General features: G+C 33.8%; 3 protein-coding genes across 4 annotated transcripts; 1 reads left to right on the top strand and 2 right to left on the bottom strand.

Annotated features, from left to right (window-relative positions):
* The first annotated feature begins 10,329 nt into the window (after positions 1 to 10,329).
* LOC107467535 (protein CHAPERONE-LIKE PROTEIN OF POR1, chloroplastic) lies at positions 10,330 to 13,288 on the top strand. The gene is made up of 3 exons (XM_016086660.3): positions 10,330 to 10,789; positions 11,587 to 11,944; positions 12,861 to 13,288. Exons 1-3 carry the CDS (start codon positions 10,433 to 10,435, stop codon positions 13,034 to 13,036), a joined length of 891 nt encoding a protein of 296 aa, XP_015942146.1. The 5' UTR covers positions 10,330 to 10,432; the 3' UTR covers positions 13,037 to 13,288.
* Positions 13,289 to 13,348: 60 nt separating this feature from the next.
* On the bottom strand, positions 13,349 to 17,365 carry LOC107467175 (protein ALTERED PHOSPHATE STARVATION RESPONSE 1-like). The gene is made up of 4 exons (XM_016086216.3): positions 15,877 to 17,365; positions 15,421 to 15,641; positions 14,909 to 15,132; positions 13,349 to 14,808 (listed from the first exon to the last, which is right to left on the bottom strand). Exons 1-4 carry the CDS (start codon positions 16,889 to 16,891, stop codon positions 13,938 to 13,940), a joined length of 2,331 nt encoding a protein of 776 aa, XP_015941702.2. The 5' UTR covers positions 16,892 to 17,365; the 3' UTR covers positions 13,349 to 13,937.
* Positions 17,366 to 22,002: 4,637 nt separating this feature from the next.
* Positions 22,003 to 25,199, bottom strand: LOC107467426 (probable protein phosphatase 2C 64). Of its 2 annotated transcripts, none has more exons than XM_016086526.3 (5): positions 24,899 to 25,199; positions 24,003 to 24,469; positions 23,236 to 23,603; positions 22,765 to 23,001; positions 22,003 to 22,493 (listed from the first exon to the last, which is right to left on the bottom strand). In XM_016086526.3, the coding sequence occupies exons 2-5, from the start codon at positions 24,319 to 24,321 to the stop codon at positions 22,224 to 22,226; spliced, it is 1,194 nt and encodes a 397-aa protein (XP_015942012.1). In that variant the 5' UTR covers positions 24,322 to 24,469; positions 24,899 to 25,199; the 3' UTR covers positions 22,003 to 22,223. The 2 variants fall into 2 exon arrangements, with proteins under 2 accessions (XP_015942012.1, XP_015942013.1); XM_016086527.3 differs by having other exon boundaries at positions 24,003 to 24,462.
* Positions 25,200 to 25,917: the final 718 nt, after the last annotated feature.

The following is a 25,917-nucleotide window of genomic DNA, read 5'->3' as shown; positions in this document are numbered from 1 at the left end:
GACCTAAATAATGATCGGATCTATTTTTAAAATTTTTATTCGGTTTTAGACTCGATGAAATTATATTAAGGCCCATTTGAGAAAACAACTTAATTAAGCTACTTTTGAAAAAATAACTTAAACAATAAATAATTATATTAAAAGTAACTTATAAATAAGTTATTTTGTGTTTAGGTTTTTAGTTTTAAAAGTGTTTATTTTATTAAAATGTGATAAAAAGTAGTAGTATTATGAGAGAAGTTATTTTTTTAACTTTTCTATAAGTTCCTAAATAGCTTCTTAGAAAGTTGCAATTTGGTTTTAAAAATTACACCAGATATTAATATTATTACTTTTTATAAGTCAAAAATTAAAAAAATTACTTTTAAAACTTCTCAAACGGACTCTAAATTAGTCTCTAAAATATTCGAGTTCAGATAAGATCTTCTATCGTCCTTAATTGATTTAACCTTCTTTTATTTATTAATTTATTTATTTATCTTTTTTGACATTTGAGATTTAACCAATTTTTTTTATGGATGAAGAATGGCATCTCTGTATTTGATGTGTGGAATATTTTTAAAAAATATATATTGGCACAAGTCATAATTCAAGTATCATTAGCTTGTTTTTAATAATTACCCATTTATGGTCATAAAAAATTCAAGCATATCCAAATATTAATATTGGTGTGACGCTTTTAGTTGGATGTTTTGCGTGACTATATTATTTTCAGCATGGTTTTAGGAGATTAATATTATAATAAGAGTAAGGTGATAAATAAATTTTGGAAAAGTCTAGGGGCCAGCAATTTTAATGAATTTTGGTCAGCATGTAACCAGCAGAAAAATGTGAGCCATTGGATAAAATCTCACATCCATCTCACACCATTAAATCATTATTGATGACTAGTTGATGGCTAACAATCACAAAAATTGCTGGCCCCTAGCATTGCTCATAAATTTTTTTAAAATAGTAATAATTTAAGTTAAGATTTTTTTATCCTAATTATAAGAATTAATTTAAAGATAGTGTGTTTGTATTTATTATTTTAGAAGACATTATTAATATTTTTTTTAAATTAACCTATCTAAAATATAAATTTTTAAAAATTTATTTATCACTTTAATCTTACAATAATAATCTTAGTTGTTTTTTTTATCATTTGTAACCTTTTTTTGGTGAAAAACTTTGTTTTAAAAAATATGATCAAATTCATTCTCCCTTTTCTTTTTCTTGGGAAACTTATAAATTATAGTCACGTTACACATGCTCTCTCTTTTGTTTCGTTTAAAAAATGAGCTTTTTTAAAATAAAAAATCCAATATAAAATAAGTTAATTTGACTATATTCCTTCATTTTTATTAGTATCTTAGCCTCGTAGGTATTCTCTAATTTTCTAGCTTCATTATTGGAATAGGAGGCTTTGATTATTCATTAGCTCGTAGATGAAAAAGATAGTGTGAGAGTAGTAACGGTGGTTGTAGTGGTGGTGGTGTGTGAGAGAAAAAAGTTTGCTATAAAGAAAGACGAGCAGAAGGGAGAAAAATCCAACAAAAAGGATTAAGTTTCATTTTAATTAAAAGGAAAAATAATTTATTTTATTTTATTTAATCAAGTTAAATGCGTTATTACCCTAAAATTGAACTTTGATTAGAGTTATCAAATTTGGTAATATTTGGTCATTTTTAAGTTTATTTAAAATTTTTATGGTCAGTATTATAGTATTCGAATCTTTCATAATAAAAAAATAATTAATTCCTCTTTTATCGATATATAATTATTTATATCTTAGTTTAAATGAAACTAAGAGTTCTACAAAGATTAAATCACTTCTAGATAGTCCACTAATTATGCATATTCAATCTGACTAGATTCTGGATATGCCAATTTAAATTATTCAGGGCATGAGTTTTGCTATTCATATACAAACCAACTTATGCAGCAAGTAAGATCTTGTCACCGCATTAGTTCAGATATTATCTATTAATCATCATCTACTACAAACGTGGAATAATCTCTCTAAGAACTAAAAAAATATCATCCACTACTACAAATGTAAAATACAGAAGTAATGGCCAAATCATCTCCATTTCTTATAAATATCTCATTAAATTTCGGATAATTTTCAATTTTATTTTATTTAAATTTGTAAGAACTTTGACTAATTTAAGCGTCGAAATCTCCTGCAAGTATCCCTTATTCTCATTTTCACAAAGACTTTGGATGATTACTCCCATTCAATAAAAAATTTGAAAACTTCAACGCAAAAACATTTAAACCTCACGTCTAAACTCACATCCATTTATTTTTGAGATAATCCCTTAAAACAACAATAATATTCTATATTCTATATTAATTTGGTAGAGAATAATTCATTAGCGAGTCTAAAAATAATGATTGTCTTCTAGTTACTCCTTTTAAAGCACATCAACATATTTAGAATAATAAAATATTCTCTATTTGAGATAATTTATACTGAGTGGTCAAATTTTCTCATATTTTATTTGTTTCTATCAGATTAAAAATTTATCAACTTCATTAAGAAACTAAAGACTAATTTGGATAGCGTACATATCATCGCCCATAAATAAAGTCATGGTCCAAATAAAGCTAATCTAATTTTACAGAAGATGACCCATAAGAATTCACCAGATCTAACCAAATCAATCTAGGAAGCCATACGGGTGTTGTAACTCGTGTCCAACCCGACTTATGTGGCAAGTAAGATTTTATCATCCACTACATCAGATATTATTTCCAACTCAGTCCACACCACAACATAGGATAACTTTTTAAATATTGAGGAAGAAACTATTCACTATTATAAGTGGAGAGACTTAGAAGTGATGGCCAATTCCTCACCTATCTTTATAAATACCCTGTTAAATTCAACTATTTTTTAATCCCAATTCAACTATTTTTTAATCCCAATTCACTGAATTCTGCTTAAAACTCTTGCTAACTTAAGTATTGGAGTCCCTTCTAGGTACTTTATACCACCTCCAAACAAGGACGTCAAATAATCAATCGACTCAATGAATAAGCCGAAACATTCACCTAAATGAGCCCGGACTTCATGTATAGATCCGAATTCATCTTTGTTTCATGTAGCACCTCAAAACAGATAAATTCATAAATGGCTTTTTTTTACCTTTTAATTTATGAAAAATTATATTATTATTATTTGGTATAATTTTTAAAATTAATTTATGACCTTTTAAAAAACTATTCAAAATATTTTAATTTTTTTTAAATAACTAATTCAATTGTTTATTCAAACTTGCTCTAACTCTAGGTAATAGAATAAAGATTTAATTATTTTGTTGATTTTTATAGTTTTATCAAATTTTTAATTAAATTCTTATATTTTTTTTCTTTTAATTAGACTTTTACACTACTTTTTTAATTTTATAATTAGATATTTTTTTTAGTGTAAAAAATGATAAAGTTAACTGAATATTTTTTTATAAATTGAAGGTATTTATAATTAAAAACCTAACTAGATATTTGAATCTATGTATTTTGAGATAAATATTCGGTTAATTTTAATATTTTTTATATAAAAAATTTAATTATAAAATTAAAAATAATACAAAAATCTAATTAAAAAATATAAAAATTTAATAAAAATATAAAACTCAACAAAATATTGAAACCTATAATAAATAGGCACATTAAATTGTCTTTATCGATTTTGTTCCGTTAAGTTTCCTTGGAAGGACAAATATGAAATATGTCTACAATAGGTGGTATCCTAATTATCAATTTAATTTTAATGAGCTCCTTCGAATTCCGAATGATTATACTATTATTACGAATAAAGAATTCCTTTTGACATAGGAATGGATATTACAATACAATGATAAAAGAAAATGAAATACCATTAGAAAAAATGATGTGATGACCTTAAAGTAAATACTCAAATTAGTCCCTAAAAGATAGCCCGATCTCTAAATGAGTTTTCGTAAAAAAAAAAAAGATAATAAAAATTATTCCTGAAAAATTTAAAATTGGTAATGTTAGTCCTTCCGTGAATTTTCCTTAAATTCCGCCAGTGACGCCGTTAACAGTTGCTTATGTGGCTGTCAGTGTGGCATATCAGCATGCCAGCTTAGCGCAGAGTGGCTGGTGACAAGATATATTTCCATATGTATGTCAAATTAGTCCTACGTCTGTAAACCCTAATCCCCTCTTCGTCTTAAATGCCATTATTGCTGCAGCATGAGATTGATTCTGCAGAGGCCGAAAATTGATGACCAATTGCACGATGGGTAGCGTAGGTGGGGTCGCAGTCGACAAGTGTCGGAATCACACGGAAGCCATGCTTCGAGCTCTTCGCTGCGGTGGCAGAAGAATAACTCCGACCAAGTTTGTTTTTGTGGGCTGAAGACAGTGATCAAGAAGTCTGGGACAAGAGAAAATCCTGATAAATTGTTCCATGCTTGTCCAAGATACCGGGTGAGTTATCAATGTAGTCTTCTTGAAACTTCAAATTATTTGAGTTGGATTTTGACATTTTGGTACCCTGATGTTGTGCAGAAGGGCAGCCACTGCAATTACTTTAGGTGGGCTGAGGACGACAAGTATGAAGGATTAGAACACTTAGGAGAAGTTAAAACTGATGCAGAAATGGAGAGTGATGCTGCTTTGTTGAACCATAACATATCTTGGAGAATGATGAGTTTAGAAGTTGAAGTAAAAGCACTTAGGATGCAACTATATTTTGGATTAATAGTTGTGGTTGTGGTTTTTATGATTATGTGTATGTTCTTTAGTGGGAAGTGAAGCAGTTACTGTGAAAAGGATAATGTTGTGGACCTTGATAGTTTTCTGTTGTTATGAAAACCTTGTATGTTCATGTTTCTTTACTAGTAAAAAGGTTATTTACATGCAACATTGTTGTTGATCATAACATAATGTAAGCAAATCAGAATAAGCAGAATTAAAATTAAGTGAAGTAGGAATAGCATCACATCATAACATTGCCAATGGTGTACTAGTTTCCATTATCTCAGATTCAAATAACAACATTATTTTAACATGATAATAATTCAAAAGGTAGTAGCTAACAGTTGAAAGCAGTATACCATAAAAGGCTATACAAAAAACAGGGCTATTGAAGATACCACAACTACCACATTGTTTATAAATGGTAAAATTTGGCCCTGACAAAATAACAGATACTAAATGCCCTATATTTTATGTCTTCAAGTCTTGAAGTCATTCCATGTCTTTTTTTCTGGGAGGTTTGAAATCCGGAGTTGGAACGAATGTCATAAAGCTGGCAAGTTTCTTGGCTGTTGCGGAGCTGCTACCCTTAATGGTTTCAGCAGATACAACAACTGCTTCTGGAGAGGCATTTTCCTTTGTCCTGGCCCTGGTGACATGGAGTTTTGGAGGCCTTCCTCTACTTCTAGTCTGCATCAAACAGTTATCATCATTGTCTGAAATAAAAAATAACTACAAGTAACTAATGCTCAAATTAAAACTCTTTAGAAGATTACCTGACTGACATTGGTTGAGGTGTGGGATTGTTGTGTCAGTGGAAGCTGAGCATGCTGAGTAACAGGAATTTCAGTCTGTTCATCTGGAGCAGCTGCTGCTACTGCAGGCAGTGTCTGTATGGGCTGAGTATGATCTTCCTTTTCTGCTTCTGGACCAGGTGCAGGTTGTGGTTGTTAAACAGCTGCAAGCTGCAATTGCATCATCCTTGCTTTCTCCTGAGCATCGTCTTGTTTTTTTTTTTGCTGCAAGTTCTCTTGTTGTGGCCCACCTCTCCACAGTACATGCACCGAATTGGAGCATATTTCCTTTTCATTTTTGTCTTCGTGCCAGTGGGTCCTTCATCCTTGTCCTTCCTTCTATTTGTTGTTGGTCTTCCTGATTTAGGTTTGATAGGAGGTGGAACTGGTGCAGGAGAACCAGTTTTCTCCCATAGATCTTGTCCCTTGACAGGATTAACATTGAATTGGTATATTTTTCTGTACGCATCCATGCTCAACCATTCATGGCAATACTCCTCAGGCCTCTTATCATTTTTTCTTGAATGGCTGATATTGCATGCATACAAGGCATTCCTATATATTTCACACACAAAAATTCATTCAGTTAAGTATGAATCATGGTATGCATATGTAAAAAGAAATCAGTTATGAATTCAATCTGTCAACTGCCAAAACCTGCAAGAGCAAGTATGCTTCCCCAAATCTACCACTATATTAGTAGGCCATTCTTGAACTTCGTAGACTTCCTCTTTCGCATCACCCGACCAGTAGGGAGCTCAGTTTCTGGATAACTTAATAAGAGATTATAGCCTACTTTGCTTAACTAGAGCAAGTTTTCCTTGATAACTCAGAAGCTTCAGTCTATTGTCAGACATGCTTTTCATAACCATTATTCGTACCTCCTCTGCCAGACTCAGAATAGGCTTACCTCTGTCATGCTTTGTCTTTGCATTGAAGGATTCACAAGCGTTGTTGCAAATGTTGTTTTCTAGCCTCCTCAAGCCATTTTCCAGCAGCGTTCCAGGAACTTTCCACAAGCAATTGTTCATCTCAGCATATCCTAGCTCCTTGTAGTATCCATTCACAAAGAAAACGTCTAGAGTGTCTGAATCTACACCCATTAATACTTCAGTATTATCTGGTTCATAACACAGATAGCCCGATTCATCTGTTTGGAACTTCCCACCATGATGAAATACAAAGGTCATTGGGGGACCTTCCATCTGAAACCAAAACAGCAACACACACAACTGATGCAAATTTTTTTCATGGAGAGGCAAAGCATATTCAACATCAACTACCAAAATGAATCTAACACAGACACATGCAGCTACACAGAGCACAAACAACGTTCTCAAGAATCAAAAAACAGGGTCATATCATGGATAATCACCAAAGCCCTAAGCCTGAACACATTCTCCTAAACCCTAACATTGCAAACAGTAACAATGGATTTCCAACGACAATACAACCACATTGATCAGGAGATAAAACCACAATCACTCTCACAAAATAAGAAAAGAAAGCTAGCCTACCTCTCACGCAAGGCAATGGAGTGTCCTTTTCGGTTGACCAACGTCATCGCAAACCGGTCACCAACAACTCCAGCACACTGTCGTCGTCAGTCAAGCCTGGTCATCGCCGTTCAATGCTTTGTCTTCCTAGAGGAAACAACTAAGACGAAGGGATTGCAAGGGTTCTTTCTTTTCAGAAGAACGATGCAACTGGAGAGAGAATACGAAATAGGAATGAAAACCCAAGCGTTGTAACGGGGAGCAACAAAAACGATGCCGTTTAAGCCTTCGCTGATGTGTCACTCTAACGGCTAGGTCAGCATATGTTCACGCCGTTACTCAAACATTTGACGGAAGGACTAATGTTACCAATTTTAAATTTTTCGGGGATAATTTCTATTATCTTTTTCTTACGGGGACTCGTTTGGAGATCGGGCTATCTTTTGGGGACCAATTTGACTATTTACTTGATGACCTTATATGAGACGTTACAAAGGCTAATCAGACACACATATGCTGGAAATGGATCTTCTCCAGTTTTTTTAATATTTGACAGAATATAGTGTGATCTTTTATTTTTGATTTTATAAGTGGGATCATAAATAAATAAGAAAGAGAGAATAGTAAATGATTAAATTAAATATTGAACATCATCCAATTTTTTTTTCACCGGAGAAATTAATGTGATCAGCGTATCATTAATGTCACGGACATCCAACATATTCTCACTAATTTTACCTTGTAGTCTTCTGAGAATAATATATTTTCTCTTATGTACGTGTCTAAACACATGAGAATTCCAAACTTTTAAAGAATTATGAAACTCTTCTAAGCAAGCATCCCAAGGTAAATGATTATTCTAGATTTCTAGTTACTTTTAACCATATTATCAAACTCTGGATGACTAAACCAAGCTGCTAGAAACCTGAACAATCGTCTACCCCGATTGGGTGAGGGAGGAATATGTAATTGCAAAAAAAAAAACGGGAAATGATTAGATTTAAGTATGAGCAAATGGTGAACAGACGCACTAGGAAAAGCAATCTGCCACTCAAGCGTTGCCAACCTTTGATCAAGCCTCTCTATTAAGCTTCCTCTCTTTTAGGTGAAAGGCAAACCTGAATGAGTCCATAGTCAGAAATACAAGAAATAAACTCAGAACATGCTTCTCCAACTAATTAGGAACACCACCTGTCCTCTTAAAGTCATGCAATAGAGCATTGAAGTCCTTTATGGTACACCATGGGAGATTACTACTACCTCTCAGGTCATGCAAGCTCTCCCATAAATAATTCTAAGATGTCTATGTGGGCTACCAAAGTTTTCCGATATTAAGAGTCATTGAACAGAATTATTCCCTTTAACTTTCATATGCACAAATTGAGAGCCATGGTGAAGAATCTCAAATTGAGAAGCATTCAATTTCGCTGCCATGGAGGCATCTTCCAAGAACGTTAGTACCTTTCTTTTTGCACTTTTGCTACTCACACCAGCACTCTCATCCAGTGGTTTATCTGGTGGCCCAACTGTAACTCCATCCCTAAGTCTCGCAGAGGTTTCCAAAGAACAGTTAGGGGCATTAGATGTGGGGCAGGGGGGTATTGTCCATGTGGCTAATCATGACAGCTTGATTCTTCTTCATATAGCCGAAGGCTTCCCATTGTTTCTTCTCGAGATCTCTCATTCTAGCAAGCATGTCCACCTCCATCTCCCTCAGGTATGAGTTCTTGAGTTTCAGAGAAGAGTTTTCATTCATTTTTTGGGATTTGGCATTCGAGATAGATTTTTTTCAGATTCTTCTGTTTGGGCTTAAACCCCTTCTTAGGACATAATAGGCCCAATCTTTATGGAAGACGCTTTTTTGGACTTTTGAGATTTTTTTCCCGCACCAAGTCGCAATCTTTTTCTAACCTCAAGCTTACTTGTTTGGTCTTCTATTTGGGTTTGTTTTGGGTGTGGCCCATCTTGCATGGTTTCAATATGAGTACCTTGTACACGTACGTCTTCGTCACTACCAGATTCACCTCTCTCTTCGTTCAGGATATCAAAACGCAATCCCTTTCTTTACTATTGATAGAAATTCCTTTAGCACTTGCCTTATTCGAGTGTGATTCTTTCCCCAAATTGCTCCTTCAATTTTCAATCAAAATCTTTTCTTACTTCTTTCTGATTGGTCATTTAAATATCATCCAAGGCCCAAAATCAGGGGGACTTTGAACTTTCTCCCCCAAATCGGGACTTTTCTGAATGATGGTTTTCATCAGAGAGCTAGTCCATCATTTCACTGGTCCATCCCCTCCTTGGTTGGATGCCGCGACTAAACTCAGTTGCTGGGTCTTAGTGACAAAGATTTTAGAGCACTGATCCGCCTTGTGGCCATATTTTGCCACATGAAAAGCATATAAGGTGCAAACCTTTATATTCAATGTTAAGATTGTTGCCCAACACAGAGTTCTAGAAACTAACTTCTTTATCAGATTGATTTCAACGCAAATTCTTGTGAACCTGCCTCTAGATTGAATGGACGTAGTTTGATCAATTTTCAGCATATTACCAATAACAGAGCCAACCTTCCATAAAAAGTGGTAGTTATACAATTCAATTGACAGATTAAGAATTCTGATCCATACCGCAACTTTACTCAACATACTCTCCAAGAATAGAAAAAAAAGCTTTTAACGCTGGACGATCAGGTAATGCGCAACAATCATCTACGGACCTCTAAGAAAAATACGAAAATAATCATCTTCTTCTAAAAAATGCACCAAAAAATAGTGACGATTCGTATCTATATGATTTTTATCATTTCCTTATTCATCCAATTTCTATGAAGACGTTGCTTCGTGAATGCAAGATCAACTCCCTTTCTAATGAGCTTCACCATTAAAACCACCTTCCATGACTTACAGTCTTACACCATTCGTCAAATTCATCCTTAAACACAAAAATCACCGGACCCGGATCGAAAGGTTTACTCCTGTTCTTCACCTTACCAAGTCCGCCTCATGTGTGAAAACCTTAGTAGAGCTCTCTTTCACAGAAGCACTCGTCTTAAAAGTCTCTTCCATGACACACATATAAAACCAAAAATTCCCCAAAACAAAACAAGCCAATATTCCTACAAACCAAAATTCATGTAACGTAGAAGCAAAAGAAGTGGATATAGGAGACAAGACGCCACTTGCGTTAACGTTTAATAAGGATAATGATGACGAAGATATTAACTAGCATCAACGGTCAGGAACAAACCAAATGTGGCGCTACATGCTTCCGTTCCGTCTCCGTTAAACTTAAAACTATTTCAAGTTTTCAACACTTCACTTCTCTTTTTTTTTTTTCTTCTTCTCTTTCTTTCTCACTCAGATTAAGTTAAAGCCTCACACTCTCAATTCAATTTCTTTCACAAAAATAAAATAAAATAAAATAAAATAAATGGCTGCCACACTTTCCGTCCGGCCCGACCGCCTCTCATCCGGTTCAGCCTTCCCCGGACATCCGGTTCGCCGACTCGACGGTGTTCCACTCGGAAAGCCGATCGTCACCGAACCATGGCGTGGCGCCGCCTCCCTGCAGACGAGGTACTGGAGGAGGCTAGCGCGGCCGGCGAGGACGGTGGCGCCGGTGCAGGCCGGGTCGAGAGCGGACGACTCGTCGGCGCCGTTCGAGATGTCGGTGGAGAGCGCGCTGAAGCTGCTCGGAGTGTCGGAGGGAGCTTCCTTCGAGGACATACTCCGCGCCAAGAACTCCATCGTCGCTTCCTGCAAGGACGACCACGAAACTATCAAGCAGGTTCTCTTCTTCTTCTTCTCCTTCTTCTTCATTCTTCGATTTATTTGTTTGTTTTTAATTTTCTCGCGAGTTTCGGATAATTGGAAACGGTTATTCGGTGATTCTCATTCGCATTTTAATAATCACCTCCTATTGTGTGGTATATATTAGAAAGGAAAATTCTAGATTTTGGTTTATAGGTCTGAATTTGCTTGTAGTGGTTTAAATTGCGTTAGATTATGTTGTCATGATAAGGGAGTTAAAAAATTGGATGGATGAGTGGTTAACGGCTTTAACTGATTTTAGATTTACTAGGGATTAGGGAACTTAACTCTTTTAAGTTAGGTAGTGTGTAATTTATGTGAATAATTCAGCTGATTTATATGGTTAATCAATTGCCCGTTCTGGCTTTCCAAATGATTAATAGTTGAGTTAGTTAAATAATTTGGTTAAATACATGTATGTGAAGTATCAGTGCACAATGTCTCTATGCAACTATATCATGAATGAATGTGATTTTTACTTTGTGGCGTTCTTTTTCCACCTTGTAATCTCTGTGTTTGGGTTATGTGTTTGATAAGAGGCCTAAAGGAATGATGGGGATTACTCCATCTTACAGTTTATATGAACATGCAGCCATGCACTATTCTGTTTGCCATTTTTTTTATGTTGTAAGGTCAGTACTTTTGTGTTGTTATGCCGCGGGTTGGCATCGAATTTGTTAATATCTCTCTTTTTGCCTTATGGTTTACTCTCTTATGAATCTAGATGAAGTGTACTCCCTTATCGATGCATTTTGTGGGATTTTCTTTTTCTAGGTTGAGGCCGCGTATGACATGTTGCTTATGCAGAGCCTAAGCCAGCGGCGAGCAGGAAAAGTAGTGAACAGCAGTGTTCGCTATGCTGATGTCAAACGTGTTAAGTCCCCGGCTGTGGGATCAATGCCTCAGTGGTTGCAATCCACCATGAAGAATTCCCCTGTTTCAATTGTGTCACCTTCCACTAGTGATTTAGGCTTACAAGCTGGAGTATATGGTGCATTGATGGGTTTAACCTATATCAACGGGACTTCTACACCCTCTGCTGGTTATGCTGGGGCTGATGTTCCTGGACTTATCTTGGCTGGTAGCTTTGGAGCTTCTCTGTACTTCATGACCAAGAAGAATGTTAAGTTAGGTAAGGAGACTGTTTGTCAGGTTGTTACATTGCAAAATAATTTCTGTTTCATAAGTATTTCATATTGACTTGAATGTTGGAAGGCCAAAATGTGTGGGAAAACAAGAGGAAAGGAAAATGAAATTCTGAGTTTTATTACCTTCTTTACTTTGTTTAAACTGTAAAATGAAGACTGATATGCAGATGAAACCAATGAGGGCTATGAATTAACTCCATCTCTTGGATTTTCTGAAAACAGTTTTTTGATGTAGGATTTTGTTCTGCTTGTTGTCTAGGTTACTTTCTGACCTAATGCAACTATTTTTTACATAATATAATCATCCGTGATAAAATATTTAGAGAAAGTTATAAGTTAAGCTTATAGTTATCCATAAAAGCACCTTATGTGCTGAACTTCCTCTTGCATTGTAATGACTCCTGGAATACACAATCAATAACGAACGGCCATGTTAGTGTGGCTATTACATCAGACCTTATCCGAAGAATGAGACCAACCTATTGTTTTGACTTCATTTTATATGTTCTTCCAGCTTTCCAGTATTGAATGTAAAAGAGACTGGGTTTACAGGAAAAGATTGTAATTTTGGTGCCGCTAATCTGAATGTTGGTTACTCCTGTTTAGAGTATGTCACATGAGGAGGGCATTATTTACTAAACATGAAGATTATGCCAATGAAAATGGTTGTCTCTGGAGGACTTAGAAGTTAGAACTATCAAATAAATGTGGCAGTTAATGTAGTTGAAAAAGGTGATCACCTTGACAAATGACAAATGGTTGCTTCTAGCTGTGGGTGATCCTGTCAGACCTTTTGCCTCTTTCTTCCAACTCTGTTTAATTCTTATGGATTATCATAACCACTATTCTTTGAATTCTCATTTTGCTCTTTTTTACATTGTTCTTATCTATTTTTTGCAGGGAAGGCTACAGTTATTACCATAGGAGGGCTCATAGCTGGTGCAGTAGTAGGATCGGCTGTAGAGAACTGGTTGCAGGTAGATATTGTCCCATTTATGGGCATTCACTCCCCTGCTGCTGTTGTTAGTGAAATCATAATTATTTCTCAATTCTTGGTTTCTCTGTACCTAAGGTAGAGATAGAAAAACACATGACCATGTATTAAAATGTGAAATTGTAATTATTTATTTGCTTGCAGCATGATCATACCCAAAGTTTTTTTCTTTAATCTTTTTTCCTCCCCTTAGGATGTGAAACCATTGAATATGTACAAAACTTTGAATAGAATGTAGCTGCTTATCTTGGCAATTAAGAACCATGAAACTTATATTGGATGGAGGGAGATGTATGATCATTATTGTTTAGTAAGCATTTTGCAATTCCATATTGATTTCTTTATTGTTTAATAAGCTTATATATATGGGGCATATTTTGTTTGGGTGTGGGTTGAAAATTTGTGTTGGTATTTACATAATCTTTTGAAATTGATCTCGACCCTTAAATGTATTATTTGGTTTCCAATAATGCCTCACGTGTGAAGTGTTTTTCTAGGCAGAAAGGAGCACTAAATATTACCTTTTAATCTTTTATGAACAATCAAAGAAATGAGCAAAGATGTTATAATGGCCCAAGCAAACAAAAGGAAAGTTAGCTTTGTAGATGGTGCGAAATTGGATTAGTAACTTAAAAAGATGGCAAAAATATGGTTCCTGGAGAACACTACTATTCATAATATTTTATACTTGTGCTTCTATGCTACCTTGGTTACTACAGATTTCAAAGATTTCCACCCTTTTAATCCCATACAATCTGCATTTTCTTGACCTCTTACCTTCTAATGGTGAATACGGGAACAATATAATACAAATAATTAAACTAGAAAAAAAATGCCAAGTGCCAACTAATACCTTAAATAATAAAATTGATGTCTCAGCGAGCTGCTTCGACACAAACACAACACAAATAATAGTATCATAATTACATAAACCATTACAACACAAATATATCTCAACCTCACTACTCACTAATCTAATGCAGTTATTGTCCATTTTTGTTGCAATTTTCAGCATTGCAGCCATCACCCTCTATATACCCAATGTTCCCAACCTTGCCACCATTTTCACTGCAAGCAACAAGCTCATTGTACATTCTCTGTGATGCTTTGGAGAACTCGGTTAGGGATTCAAACACCAAAGAGAATCCAGATTGCAATCCACGTAGTGTTATCCTTTGTGTTTCTTGCATGCAACTTTGATGCTTCTCTTTCTCTACCTCCAGTTTTCTTCTCAGTGTCTCCAACTGATCATCATTCTTCTCCATCAAGCTTTCTTCTTGATCTTGATCATGATTACTTCCCGCCTCTGGTTTTGGGTCCATTACTTGCAACTCAAGCAACTTCATCTTTGAATCTTTATGCAAACTTAACGACCTTCTTTCCAAGTCTTTTGCTAAGCTATCTACTTTCCTTTTCTGCTGCAACTCTTCACCCTGCTGATGCCAAAGAGCTCTCACATCCTTCGCCACGCTTTTCAATGCAAGCGATACCATTTTGTCGGGTAACTTTTGCAGGGAATTTAACCAATTGCTGCATATCACAAGTAGTGGTGGCCCATTGGCTTGATGATATGGCATGGGTACATCTTTGCTTCTCGAGTAGAATTCGACTTCTGGGACTATAAACTTGCTCAGCCAACTGTGAAGAGCTTCAACATATGCCTTTTGAGCAGCAGTGTACTCTCTAAAACACATTCGCCAGTTTTGAAGCTGTGTTTCGAGCTGAAGAGTCGCCAACCGGTGAGATTGATTGCAGAATTTCCCGAATGTGGGACATGTGAAAGACTTCACTTCAGAAAGAATCATCTTCTGAGTTTCATGGGATTCCAACATAACTTTCCACGATTGTGTCAAACTGCATACATTGCATTAGGAAAACGGAAAATAAGAAACCAACCAGTCTCAAAATTGTTGAGTCCATTTAGCCTAGTTTCCAGTAGTATATATTATCTCACCCTTTCAATAGTTCAACAATTTGAGGCTGTAACTCTTCATCTCTCATTTTCTGAATTCTTTTTGAGATCGATTCTGCACGACGTATTGCAACCAAGATACCAGCATATAGATCTTTCGCAGCAGCTTTCGTTTTGTCCATACTAGTTTCATCATCTCCCTTAACATTTTTGTTTCTCAACTGTGCACATTTTTTCTCATAATTTTTCCTGATGCTATCTCCAGCCTAAGGAAAATTTCTCGGTGTCAACTCGAATGCAAGATGGGACAAAGAGGAAAACAAGGCCAGGAAGCAGGATTGTAAAATCTATTACATATTCCAAAGTATCGATCACAAAATATTAACACAAGCTATAATATTCCAACTAGTAATTATTGTGGATATGTATTCATCACCTTTCTAAGTATGCTTCTGAGGAAGCAGAACATGATAAATAATGCAGATGATTCAACTATAAGCGATATCATCATTGTAAAACAGAAAGTATAACTTCAAGCAGAAGTAGTACCATACCTTAACCTCCTCAAACAACTTCTTTTCCCATTCATATAACCTTCCTAAGGTTAATAAATGACTTCCTGAATCCATTCCACCATAATCATCAAAGAGATCATTCTTATATTCCACCCAAGTTGATGAATTTTTCTTATCCGAAACCACAAGACTCTTGCATGAAGATGGCCTAGATGACATGGACTTCCATGTTATTGCCTGAATAAGTTTGGTTGAACTTTCTGCATTAACATCACATGTTGTTTAAACTTTCTCAAGGCATAAATAATAGTGAAGTGCAAGTGAAAGAGGATCATAAAAAGTGCATCAATGTATCATTTTCAAGAATCATAGAGATGAAATAAGCAACTAAAGTGCACAAATCATACCCCAGTATTTTGTAAATATTCCTATAAACAAATCACATAAAATTTTCTGAGATAACAGAAAGAAGACACAGTGAAGAGAAGGAGGCACCTTTTATTTCATCCAAACTAGAATGAAGTGGAATCCTATTGGCCTCAAGCATCTTTGTTAGATCCTTTCCAGAATCATAAGCCCTCACAAAATGATCTTCAATGTCCTTCAAAGCCTCAAGAAGTTCTCTCCCTTCACCTTCTGTCTCAAGAACAGCAAGCCCTCTCTGCTCACCTTCATCCACACCCTTCACACTCTCACTCACCACGTGCTCCTCACGTGCACTATTCCTCTTCTTCTTTTTCTTATTCTTCTTCTCTTCAAAAACATTCACCACCACCTTGTTCACATCAACAACCTCCTCTTCTTCTCTTTCTAGTACTTCTTCTTCTAACTCTGGAATCCCTTCCTCCTCCCTCACCACCCTCAAATCATCATCTGAGTTCCCCCGGTATCCACTGATAACCTCATTGGTTCTCATAACATCAAAAGGGTTGAAGAAATCCCACCCAAAATCCCTCTGTGGTGATGGCATTGAAGCTGCCATAGGCATAGACATAGGCATAGGCATGTGCATGTAGTAGTACTCACATGGCTGCTGTTCTTGTTCTTGTTCTTGTTGCTGCTGCTGTTGTTCATCTTGCACTTGTTCTCTCTTACATTGAGCTTCTTCTTCTTCTTCAACCTTGTCCTCCCTCTCTTCCTCAGAACAAGAAGAAGTATTGCATGGGCCACAAGGTGGTGAAGCAGCAATGGCTTCAACATGCTTTGTCTCTGATGGAGTCTGTTGAAGGAACATGGGGTTGGTTATCACATTCTGAGAAGGAGGAGGAGGAGTAGGAGGAGAAGGAGAAGAAGGAGGGAAAGTTATGAGGAAAGGTGAAGAAGGAGAAGAATGGCGTGCAACAAAGAGTTTAATGGAAGCAGCAACAGCATAGAGAGAATGAAAGTACTTGCAATGTGCCTCAGCAAGTTCATATCTTTTATCCACTGCTAACTTTAACTGCTTCTTTCTCTCTCTACACATGGACACCACTTCTTCTTCTTCCTCTAGTTTTGATGCTACACACCCCATTCTCTCTCTCTCTCTCTTAATGTAAAGAAAGAAGATGGGGGTGTTTGAAGTGTTTTCTTAGAACACTACTTTTGGAAGATGGAGGGAGAAAGGTTTTTGCTTTATGGAATGTGGTGTTGTTTTCTCTGACAGATAAAAGGAGAGAGCTTTCCCAGATATGAAGAAGGAGAAGGAGAAAGAAAAGGAGCAAGTTCAAAGAAGAAAAAAAAGTGCTTTTTTCTTTTCTTTTGCCTAGTTTAACGTGTGACAACAAAACCATTACATTCCTCTTTTTGTTCATGCCAAACAATTAAAAAAGAAAAAAAAATAATGCAGATAGTTACAACTTACAACCCTTTTCATCTATCTATCTCTCCAGTTTTTTCAGCAGCTATTTCACTTCTTCTTCTTACTTGTTAACATTAACAACAATAGCATGGAGCTACAAGGAACAACAAGAAAAGCAAAAGGAAAATAAACAAAGAAACATAGTAAAATGAGAGTTTATTAGATATTAGTGACTTAGCTTATTAATGAAATAATGTAATCCTTGAAAAGAGTAGCATTAACAGCAAATATGATTAATAAAAGGAAGAAGAAGTGCAAGTGTGTGAGTTGAGAGAGAGAGAGAGAAAGAAAAGAAGGTAGGGGCTCGAGAAAGAGAAAGAATGACATAAAGACAGGCTTCTAGTGTTTGGCAATTTGCAGATTTTTTGCACTTGATCACTTGCCTACTACTAAACCATCCAATGAAAATTTTTTTTTCAAAGATTTATATGATAAGAAAGTGATAATTTAAAAATCGTTAAATCTGTATTTTATATAATAAGTTTCATTATTTTAATTTGAAAATAACTATAAATATATTTTTTATTTTAAGAATTAGTTTTTATCATTAACTCATTTAATAATATTTTTAAGTATATACTCAAATAAGTTCTTAAACAATTTTGTGTGAGACGTTTTTGTCTCTAAAAAATTTTATTATATTGAATTTTTTAAATTTTTCAAAAATAATATATATAAGTTTTCATTTTAGTCAAATTTATTATTTTTATTTAAACAAATAGATCTTAGAATATATAATAGAATGAATTAGATGTATTACTTTTATAAAGTTTAAAAACTTTTAAGTAATAAATTTTTTTGAGGATAAAAATATCTCACGCAAAATATTTTAAGAACTTATTTTCATTTTTTTTAAATTTCTAATTTCAAACTTTGAAAAAATTGTGAATCTTTTTTATGATTAATTCTTATTTAAGTTAGATTTTATCATTTTTTTATGTAAAAAGCGACAATTTAAGCTTTAGAATTAAAAGAGTAATATCTAGATACTAAATGAATGAAGGGGAGAAAAGAAAAGGTGTAAGTTAAAAATTAAAATGATATAAAAATAGAAAATTATTTTTTAAGTTTCTAATCAATAAATACTAATAAAGATCCGGGTTTAAAAGCATCAGAAGCACAGAGAGATTAAAAATAAGGGTGAAGTTAGACTGAAATAATATTGGATCCACTTGATTAGTTAGACTGAGAAATTAGCTTATTAAAATTTTATTAGCTTAACTTTCTCTAACACACAATATTATTTGGATGTACATTGAATTTAGATAAATTATTATTAAATGTTAGATTACTATATAAATTATTAGAGATCAATTTTGGAGTAGTAATAAAAAGGTTAATATCATATTAAAAATGTTAAGAAAACTTATCTTAAAAAGAATAGTGGGGAAAAACAATTGTTTGGATGAAGATGGAGGAAGAGATTGTGACTTGTGAGTAAAAAGAGGAGTCAAACACATTAAAAAAAAAAGTCCTTTTCCACTTAACCACAGGATGGTTTTGTCAGTAAATGGTGTCTGTGTCTCTCTCACTCTCTCTTGATTTTTTTTTTTAAATTAAGGTAGTCTTTGTCTTCTAATCATATAATGAGAGAATAATTGTATATTTAGTGTGTGTTTAGATTTCAGTTTGCAAACGAGAGTTTGTATAAAAGTGATTTTGCAAACTTGTTTTTGATGAAAAGTAAGTTTGTGTTAACGTGATTTATGTTTGGCAATTTTTATATCAAAATTGATTATAGTAAAATAAATGTTGTTTGGAAAAATTTATGGACAAATTCATGTTACCTTTTTCTACCATACTCTCAATAATTTTATTCTTATAAGACTTTTTTGACATCCAATATTCATAATTTTATTAATACTTATGAATATTTTTTATTTAGTTTGTCTTTTTTGATGGGATCAATTAATCTATATTATAAAAAAGTTACAATAAAATATAATATATAAAAATTATAATTATAAATTTTACCTAGTCGAATAAAAAATAAAAAAATTCAGCCAAAACAAAAATAAAGTATAATAAAATATAAAACCAGAATTCATGTAAATAAAAAACTATAAAAATTTTATAAAACCAACAATATATATCATATGAATAAAAGAAATATAATAAAAGAGAAAAACATAAAATTCATATGAACAATATATATCATATAAAACCAACAATATAGATACAGGGCATTAAAAAAAAGAAAAATAAAATTCATGTGAACAAGAAATAAAAAAATATCATAAAAAAATTAATAACATATCTGATAGATAAGAGATTATAACACTGAAAAATAATATAAAAAAGGTCAATGATAAAAATAAGTAAAAAATAAAAAAGAACAAAGTCAAATACAAATAAAAAAGACACCTTACATATTAAACATAAAGAACAGTAAAGGATAAAAAAAATTCATATAAACTAAAAAATAATAAGAAATAAAAATATAAAAGAGAGTACTATACATTTTATAATGTTAAACAAAAAAAAATTTATAATTTATTTTAGTTCTGTGAGTACTCTTTAATTTAATATATTTTGAATTAAAATTTATATGAATATAATCAAATAAAAAAATAAAATATTTTATACATAACATAAATATAGTACAATAAAGGATAGAAAAAATAATTATATAAACAAAACATAATAAAAATTAATAAAAATAAAATTTATATCAACAATAGTTGTCATATAAATAAAAAAATAAAAATATAACAATAGAAAATTAAAAAAATAACATTAGAACACTAAAAAAATAATATGAAAAATATTTATCATATAAATAAAAAATACAATAAAAAATATAAAAATTAAAATATGAAAGAAAGAACTAAAAAATATTAAAAAGAAAATTAAAATCTTTACTTTGGCAGTGATGGAAACAAATCTGAAAAGGAGTTTGATAAAAAAAAAATTTCTTTAACAAAGAACATAGAGAGAACTACTATTGTGTGAAATTATGTGGTTATGAGTATCATTTTTATAGAAGAAAGAAAGGGTACAGTTGGTAGATATGAAATAAATTTGTTATCTAACTCTTCCAACGGTCATTAATTTTCTTAACGTGAACGCAGAAGCTTGAATTTTTAGCTTCTCGTGAACGTACGTTCACAGGTAAAAGCAATTCTGAGTTAGGGGTTCCAAAAATTTGCCAAACATACTAATGTGGCGTTCAAGACGTTCAAACGAGCTTTTTTGTTCTCCAACGTGAACCCCAAACACACCCTTAATCATAAACTAATTCTGTTTGGGTTGAGTAGTTAGTAGTAAGTAGAGAATGCCAGTGTCAGAACTGTCACAAATTTACCTCCTTTCCTGCCCCCACTATATGCCTTATGCCATTGCCACTAGATTTTGTCACTTAGTTTTTTCAGGTGTGATCTTAGATTTGATACAGTATAAGATATGTTTGGTTTTAGGGTTAAGATAATAGAGATAGAAATATAACTTTTTTTTATATATTTATGTTTTGTATTTAGATAGGAATGTACAAGAGGTCTCTGGTACGGGTTGAGAGATGGATTGGGAACTCGCGGGTCGAGGCGGATGTCGGATTAGCTGACTGGAGCGATAGGGGGAGATACCTACAAAGACACTCCGATATTCAAGTCAGAATAGATCTGAAAGGTATAAGGTGTGAGGAATGAATGAATACCTGGGGGACCTAGGTCCTCTATTTATAGGTGATGGTAGCTATCGTATCTTATCTTCTTTGGCTAAGATAAAGGAGACGTTTGAATTCGAAAGTTTGTTAGGAGTTCTAATGGGCCGGTTCCGCGCCTTCTAGAGGGTTTCGACGGTCCAGACGCCGAATTTGGAATTTTACCTCGGGTAAGGAATCCGTGGGCTGGATCCGTAACAGATAGAATAAAAGATAAGGACATGTAAAAATAACTAAAATTATCATTTTTAATTGAAAAAACAAAAAAAAAAACATTCCATATTATTTTTTCTCTCTTCTAATAGTAACAACTTCATGTTCTTTTATCCATATTTAAATTGGGGTGAATCTGTTTTCTTTCCTTAATGGCCAGTAGTTATTTTTATTTCATTAATTCAATGCTTAACTAAACCAAACAATCGGAAGGCTTTCCCACAAACCAAGATAACAATTTCCAATAATAATAATAATAAAATAATAATAATAAGATAGAGGGTGAGAGCCCTTTGGGCTTTTGCCAAATGCCAAGGGCTAGGATCAAATGTAATCAATGCTAACTTAGTTCATAACCTTCTTAATTATTAGGCCCCATCAGAAATTGGTCAAATCCACTTGATCAATTTAATTTAAAATTAAGATTTCATTATATAGATTTAGCTTTTAGAAAAAGTTGTTACTTTTAAATTTAATAAATATATAACAGATGAATTAAACATAAATGCTAAACAGCCAATCATTTTTAAATAAAAAAAAACTTAAATTTGTATCTTTTTTTTAACAATGAAGTCGTTTTTATAGTTTTAAACAGACTAGCCCAACAAACTAAATGGACCTCATTTACCTGTTTTTTTTTTTTTATGGTTTTAAGTTATTATAATTATTAACAGGTATTCCTATATCTTTGACTATATATAAAATAGTAATTTGAAATAGATGCACTTCCTTGAGGAGTGTAAGATAGTCATTTGACCATGAAAACATGCTTGATATTTACATGGTGATTTTCATCTCTCTCTCTCTCTCTATATATATATATATATCATATCATATCTAGGACCTGAAACAATTACCTATAGCTAAAATGAAAGCATTACTTGACTTAACAACATTTGACAAAATGAAACTCTTACATACAATGGTCATCATCATTATCAAATCTCTTCTGCCCTTTTTGGTTTTGAGAGAGAACCTAAACATGAGTGTATATTAGTTTTCTACCAAGTTACAGTTCACATTCAAAAGAATTGAAGTGCTGCTCCTCTCATTGCTATTTCAAGATAAACTGGTTGGTATTCACACAACAAAGAAAGAAGATAAAAAGGATGGATGCAACTTCTTCTTCTTAGTTCAGGCACCACCATTCTCTGTTGGTGTAGTACAAGGTGCCAGTGTGTTAGGGGGCAAGTTAATTCCACCCCCTCTGATAGAAACACTAGGAAACCTGCCGGCGCTTGCCCTACTAGCGAGATTCGAATCCAGGTAGACAACAATCACGGTGATATCGTCGTGGAAATGCCGGCGAACTCCACGGTCGATCTTCTTTAAGTCCGAATATCTCATTTCTCTTTTCTTTGCTGCTTCTTGTAGCGCAGTTTTGATCAGCCTCCTTGCAATTCCCTGAAATAAGGAACTCAAGATTCTTGAGGAACTTGAAATATCTAGTCAAACAAAAATTTCAGTCTTAAATAGCCATAAAAATGCATCCATTTTAGTCTTGGCGGAAGCTCACATGTAGTTTTTATATGAAGTTAATAGTTGAGATCCGTTAAATGATTTGACATGTTTGACTAAATTATCATCTAACAATTCTCAATTATCAACTTCACATGAAAACAACTGCATACAATGGTATGACACTATATAGTAGAATCTAAACATGTAGTCTTACATTGCGGGGATTATTTTGAACTATATCAACTGCTTCCTGATTGCTAAGGTGCTCCCAGAGACCATCCGATGCGAATATCACAAACTGATCTTGCGGAAGCAATTGATGCACAGATATTGACGGTTCTGAGCTCAGAATTGGCCTCTTGATTGGATCACGGAGTCGAAACTTAGCATATAGAGGTTCTCTATTGAACTCAGCCTTTTTCAAATATACATCACCAATAGATCTCGAAACCTACAAGGTGAATAGCTTTTAGAAGTTATGATGTAGTCCAATTCAACAGACAACAATATTTCCAATTTTGTTCGGCATGATAAATAATAACAAGACACGACACAAGCTAAGAGGTAGCATCGAGAATAGAAATGAAATATCTGACAAGGCGTTATGTTTCGGCTAGAAAAGGCTATATATATAAACTTGCTTTAGCAACAAGAAAATGAATATTATGAAATACAAGTTGCTTACTTGAATGAGGCCCTTCACGCGCCATACATTATGCTTTAAAACAACTATATTCGAATCATCGGGGTGCAAAGATTGCAGCTCCTGTCTTACAGACTCTATAGATGCATTGTGTTCTGATGATAACTGCATGGCCAAAACCTCACCAGTTGCCTTGACTACTCTTCCCAAAACAGCCCGGGAATCACCAAGATTCGCTACATAAAGCGTTCCATTACAAATAACACCAACTAGACAGCATGAACCGACAGCTGCTATTTGTGGGTTCAATGGCCACTGTCTGGCAACAAGTGACACAAATCCCTCTTCTGTTGCCTGAAATGCCTTGCGAATTACATCTGATGACATCGATTGTTGCTCTGCTGTAAATCCTGAAATTTAAACAAGAACATAATATTCGGATCAATTATCATGTAGAGAGCAAAATTTCAGTGCAGATGAATCCATAAAAGGCAAATATGCAGATAAATAGGTATAAACAAGGCAATTTTTGTAGACACTATTCAGCAGAAAATCCTTTTTCTACACTATCCCTTAGTTTATACTCGTTAGACACGTAGCAAAAATCTTATCTCTCACATATGAAAAACAAGCAGCAGAACACATCTATTTTTAATCTTCCTAAGGCAATCCCACTGTATGCTAGTTGCTAAGTTCGAAAACAAATGTTAGTTACAACTTAGAACATGCTTCAAATTGGAATGCCAAGGAAAATATATGAAACTAACAAGAAAATGCACATAACAAGCTTGACTAATGTAGTATCTTACTCTTGAGATGGTGAAACAGGTGATTATTGATAAATCGTGATGTCTCGGGCCCTCCATGACCATCATAGACGCCAACAAAGGTACCATAAGGGCCAGACTCATTGGAGCTCAAAGTTCCTGATTCAAGCTGACTCTGATCCTCCAGCAGGTTATTGGCTTGTACTACCGCCATCGAAAATTCACCATTCGACTGCTGCCCCAAGTCTTTGTACCACAATAGTCCATCCTGTCTGCCTCCAGCATCAGCACCTCCACGCGTGTATCCTTCCGAACTCGGCCAAAAGCAGGCCCTCAGAAAGCTCATCAACTCCGATAACATCCCTCATCTCACCAAACAACCTTCGAGGATTTCCACATCTATCAACCTCCCCAAGAACAACTCCACCCCAAGATCTTTCATCCACTGAAGTAACAACAGTCCTACACTCTCCACCAATCACACCACAATGATGATGCTCCACTACAAACTACAACAACAACATCAATAAACACATAAAACTAAATCAATAATGTTCCAACTGCAAAATACAACTCCTACAAGAGGCTTATTACCACTTTATAGGAAATGAACAACACAATCAAACAAAAATTACAACCATGTACAGCCACTAAGGATGGAAATTTTCAACTCAACAAAAGGCGGTTAGAAATTTTTCTTTTCTGTTCTTTTTTTCTTCCAAATGTTCAAAACCCAGTTTTTCTAAGATAAGTCAGTTCCTTGGAAAATCATAGGTACCCCAGAAGTTCACACGGATAATTAGTATCCATCTTATCCAAAAATGGCAACAAAGTTAACTTTTTCAACAAGCACAAATCATATTTAGGAAAAACCATAACATATCTACAAAGCAGGAGTTAAGAAGAAAAAAATTGGAATTTGGAAAGAGAGATCTCACCCAGTAATTTTGACTAATGATTGAAAGGTATTAGCCGCCACAGAAGAAGAAAAAGAAGGATCTAGAAAGACGAAAAAGGGTAATCAAGGGTGTGTTAAGAGCATTAGATCTATCTCAATCTATGGATCCATCAAAGATGAGTGGTGGAATGGTATGAAGATGATGAAATTGTTGTGCAATAAGAGGTGCATGAAAATAAAAAAAAAAATTGGATTTTTCTCTTCTCTTTTTAAATAGAAAGAGAAAAAGATTAAGACTTTCGAGATTGGAGGAAGTGAAATCCTTTTTTTTCTGAAGAAATGAGAGAAAGAGAGAAGAGGGCATAAAAAGAGAGGGGTTTGAAGCCAGCAAAGCAAAGGTCCAGTAATGGGGTCCACATTACTTCACTCTTCAACTAAACTTTACAATGGACAAAGAGTGAGGGGTCAATCAAATACTTCAGGGGTTCTTTGGTCATTTTACTATTCACATTGTCTTTTCTTTTTTTGGTAATTTTCTCTTTTAAATACTTATTTTGGAGTTCAATTATAATGCATTAATTGTATAAAGAGTTTTATAAAGTAAGAAAAAATAATTTTTTTTAAAGTTAAGATTGAGATTTGAAACTTGAATCTGCAATTTTTAAATAAATATAAAATAAATATATTATTTAAACTATAATTTATTGACAAGAATAATACTATTGTTTAATTGTTATTCATTTGTTTAAATAATCATTTAAAAAATTAGAATACAAAATAATTTGTTTTACTTATATAAATATTGATAATTGGATAATAATTTTTTTTTACCAAAGATAGAGAGACTCAAACCCACAACTTCTAAATGAGATTCGAATTCACAACTTTTAAATGAGGATAAAGAGACTTTTTTTTTTCAAAGATAGTAGGTTATATTTCATTAATTATTGAAAAATGAAATACAAAGATGTCCAAAAGTAGGACAGCATAATAAAAGATGGGAATTTCCCCAAAACACTACACTGAAGGTATTCATCCAACGATGCGTGGTCGAAAAAC

The sequence above is a fragment of the Arachis duranensis genome, chromosome 9 (genome assembly GCF_000817695.3).
Source record: "Arachis duranensis cultivar V14167 chromosome 9, aradu.V14167.gnm2.J7QH, whole genome shotgun sequence".
NCBI lineage: Eukaryota > Viridiplantae > Streptophyta > Magnoliopsida > Fabales > Fabaceae > Arachis > Arachis duranensis.
The sequence above is the reverse complement of the archived record's forward strand: the minus strand, read 5'-3'. Positions and strand labels throughout refer to the sequence as shown.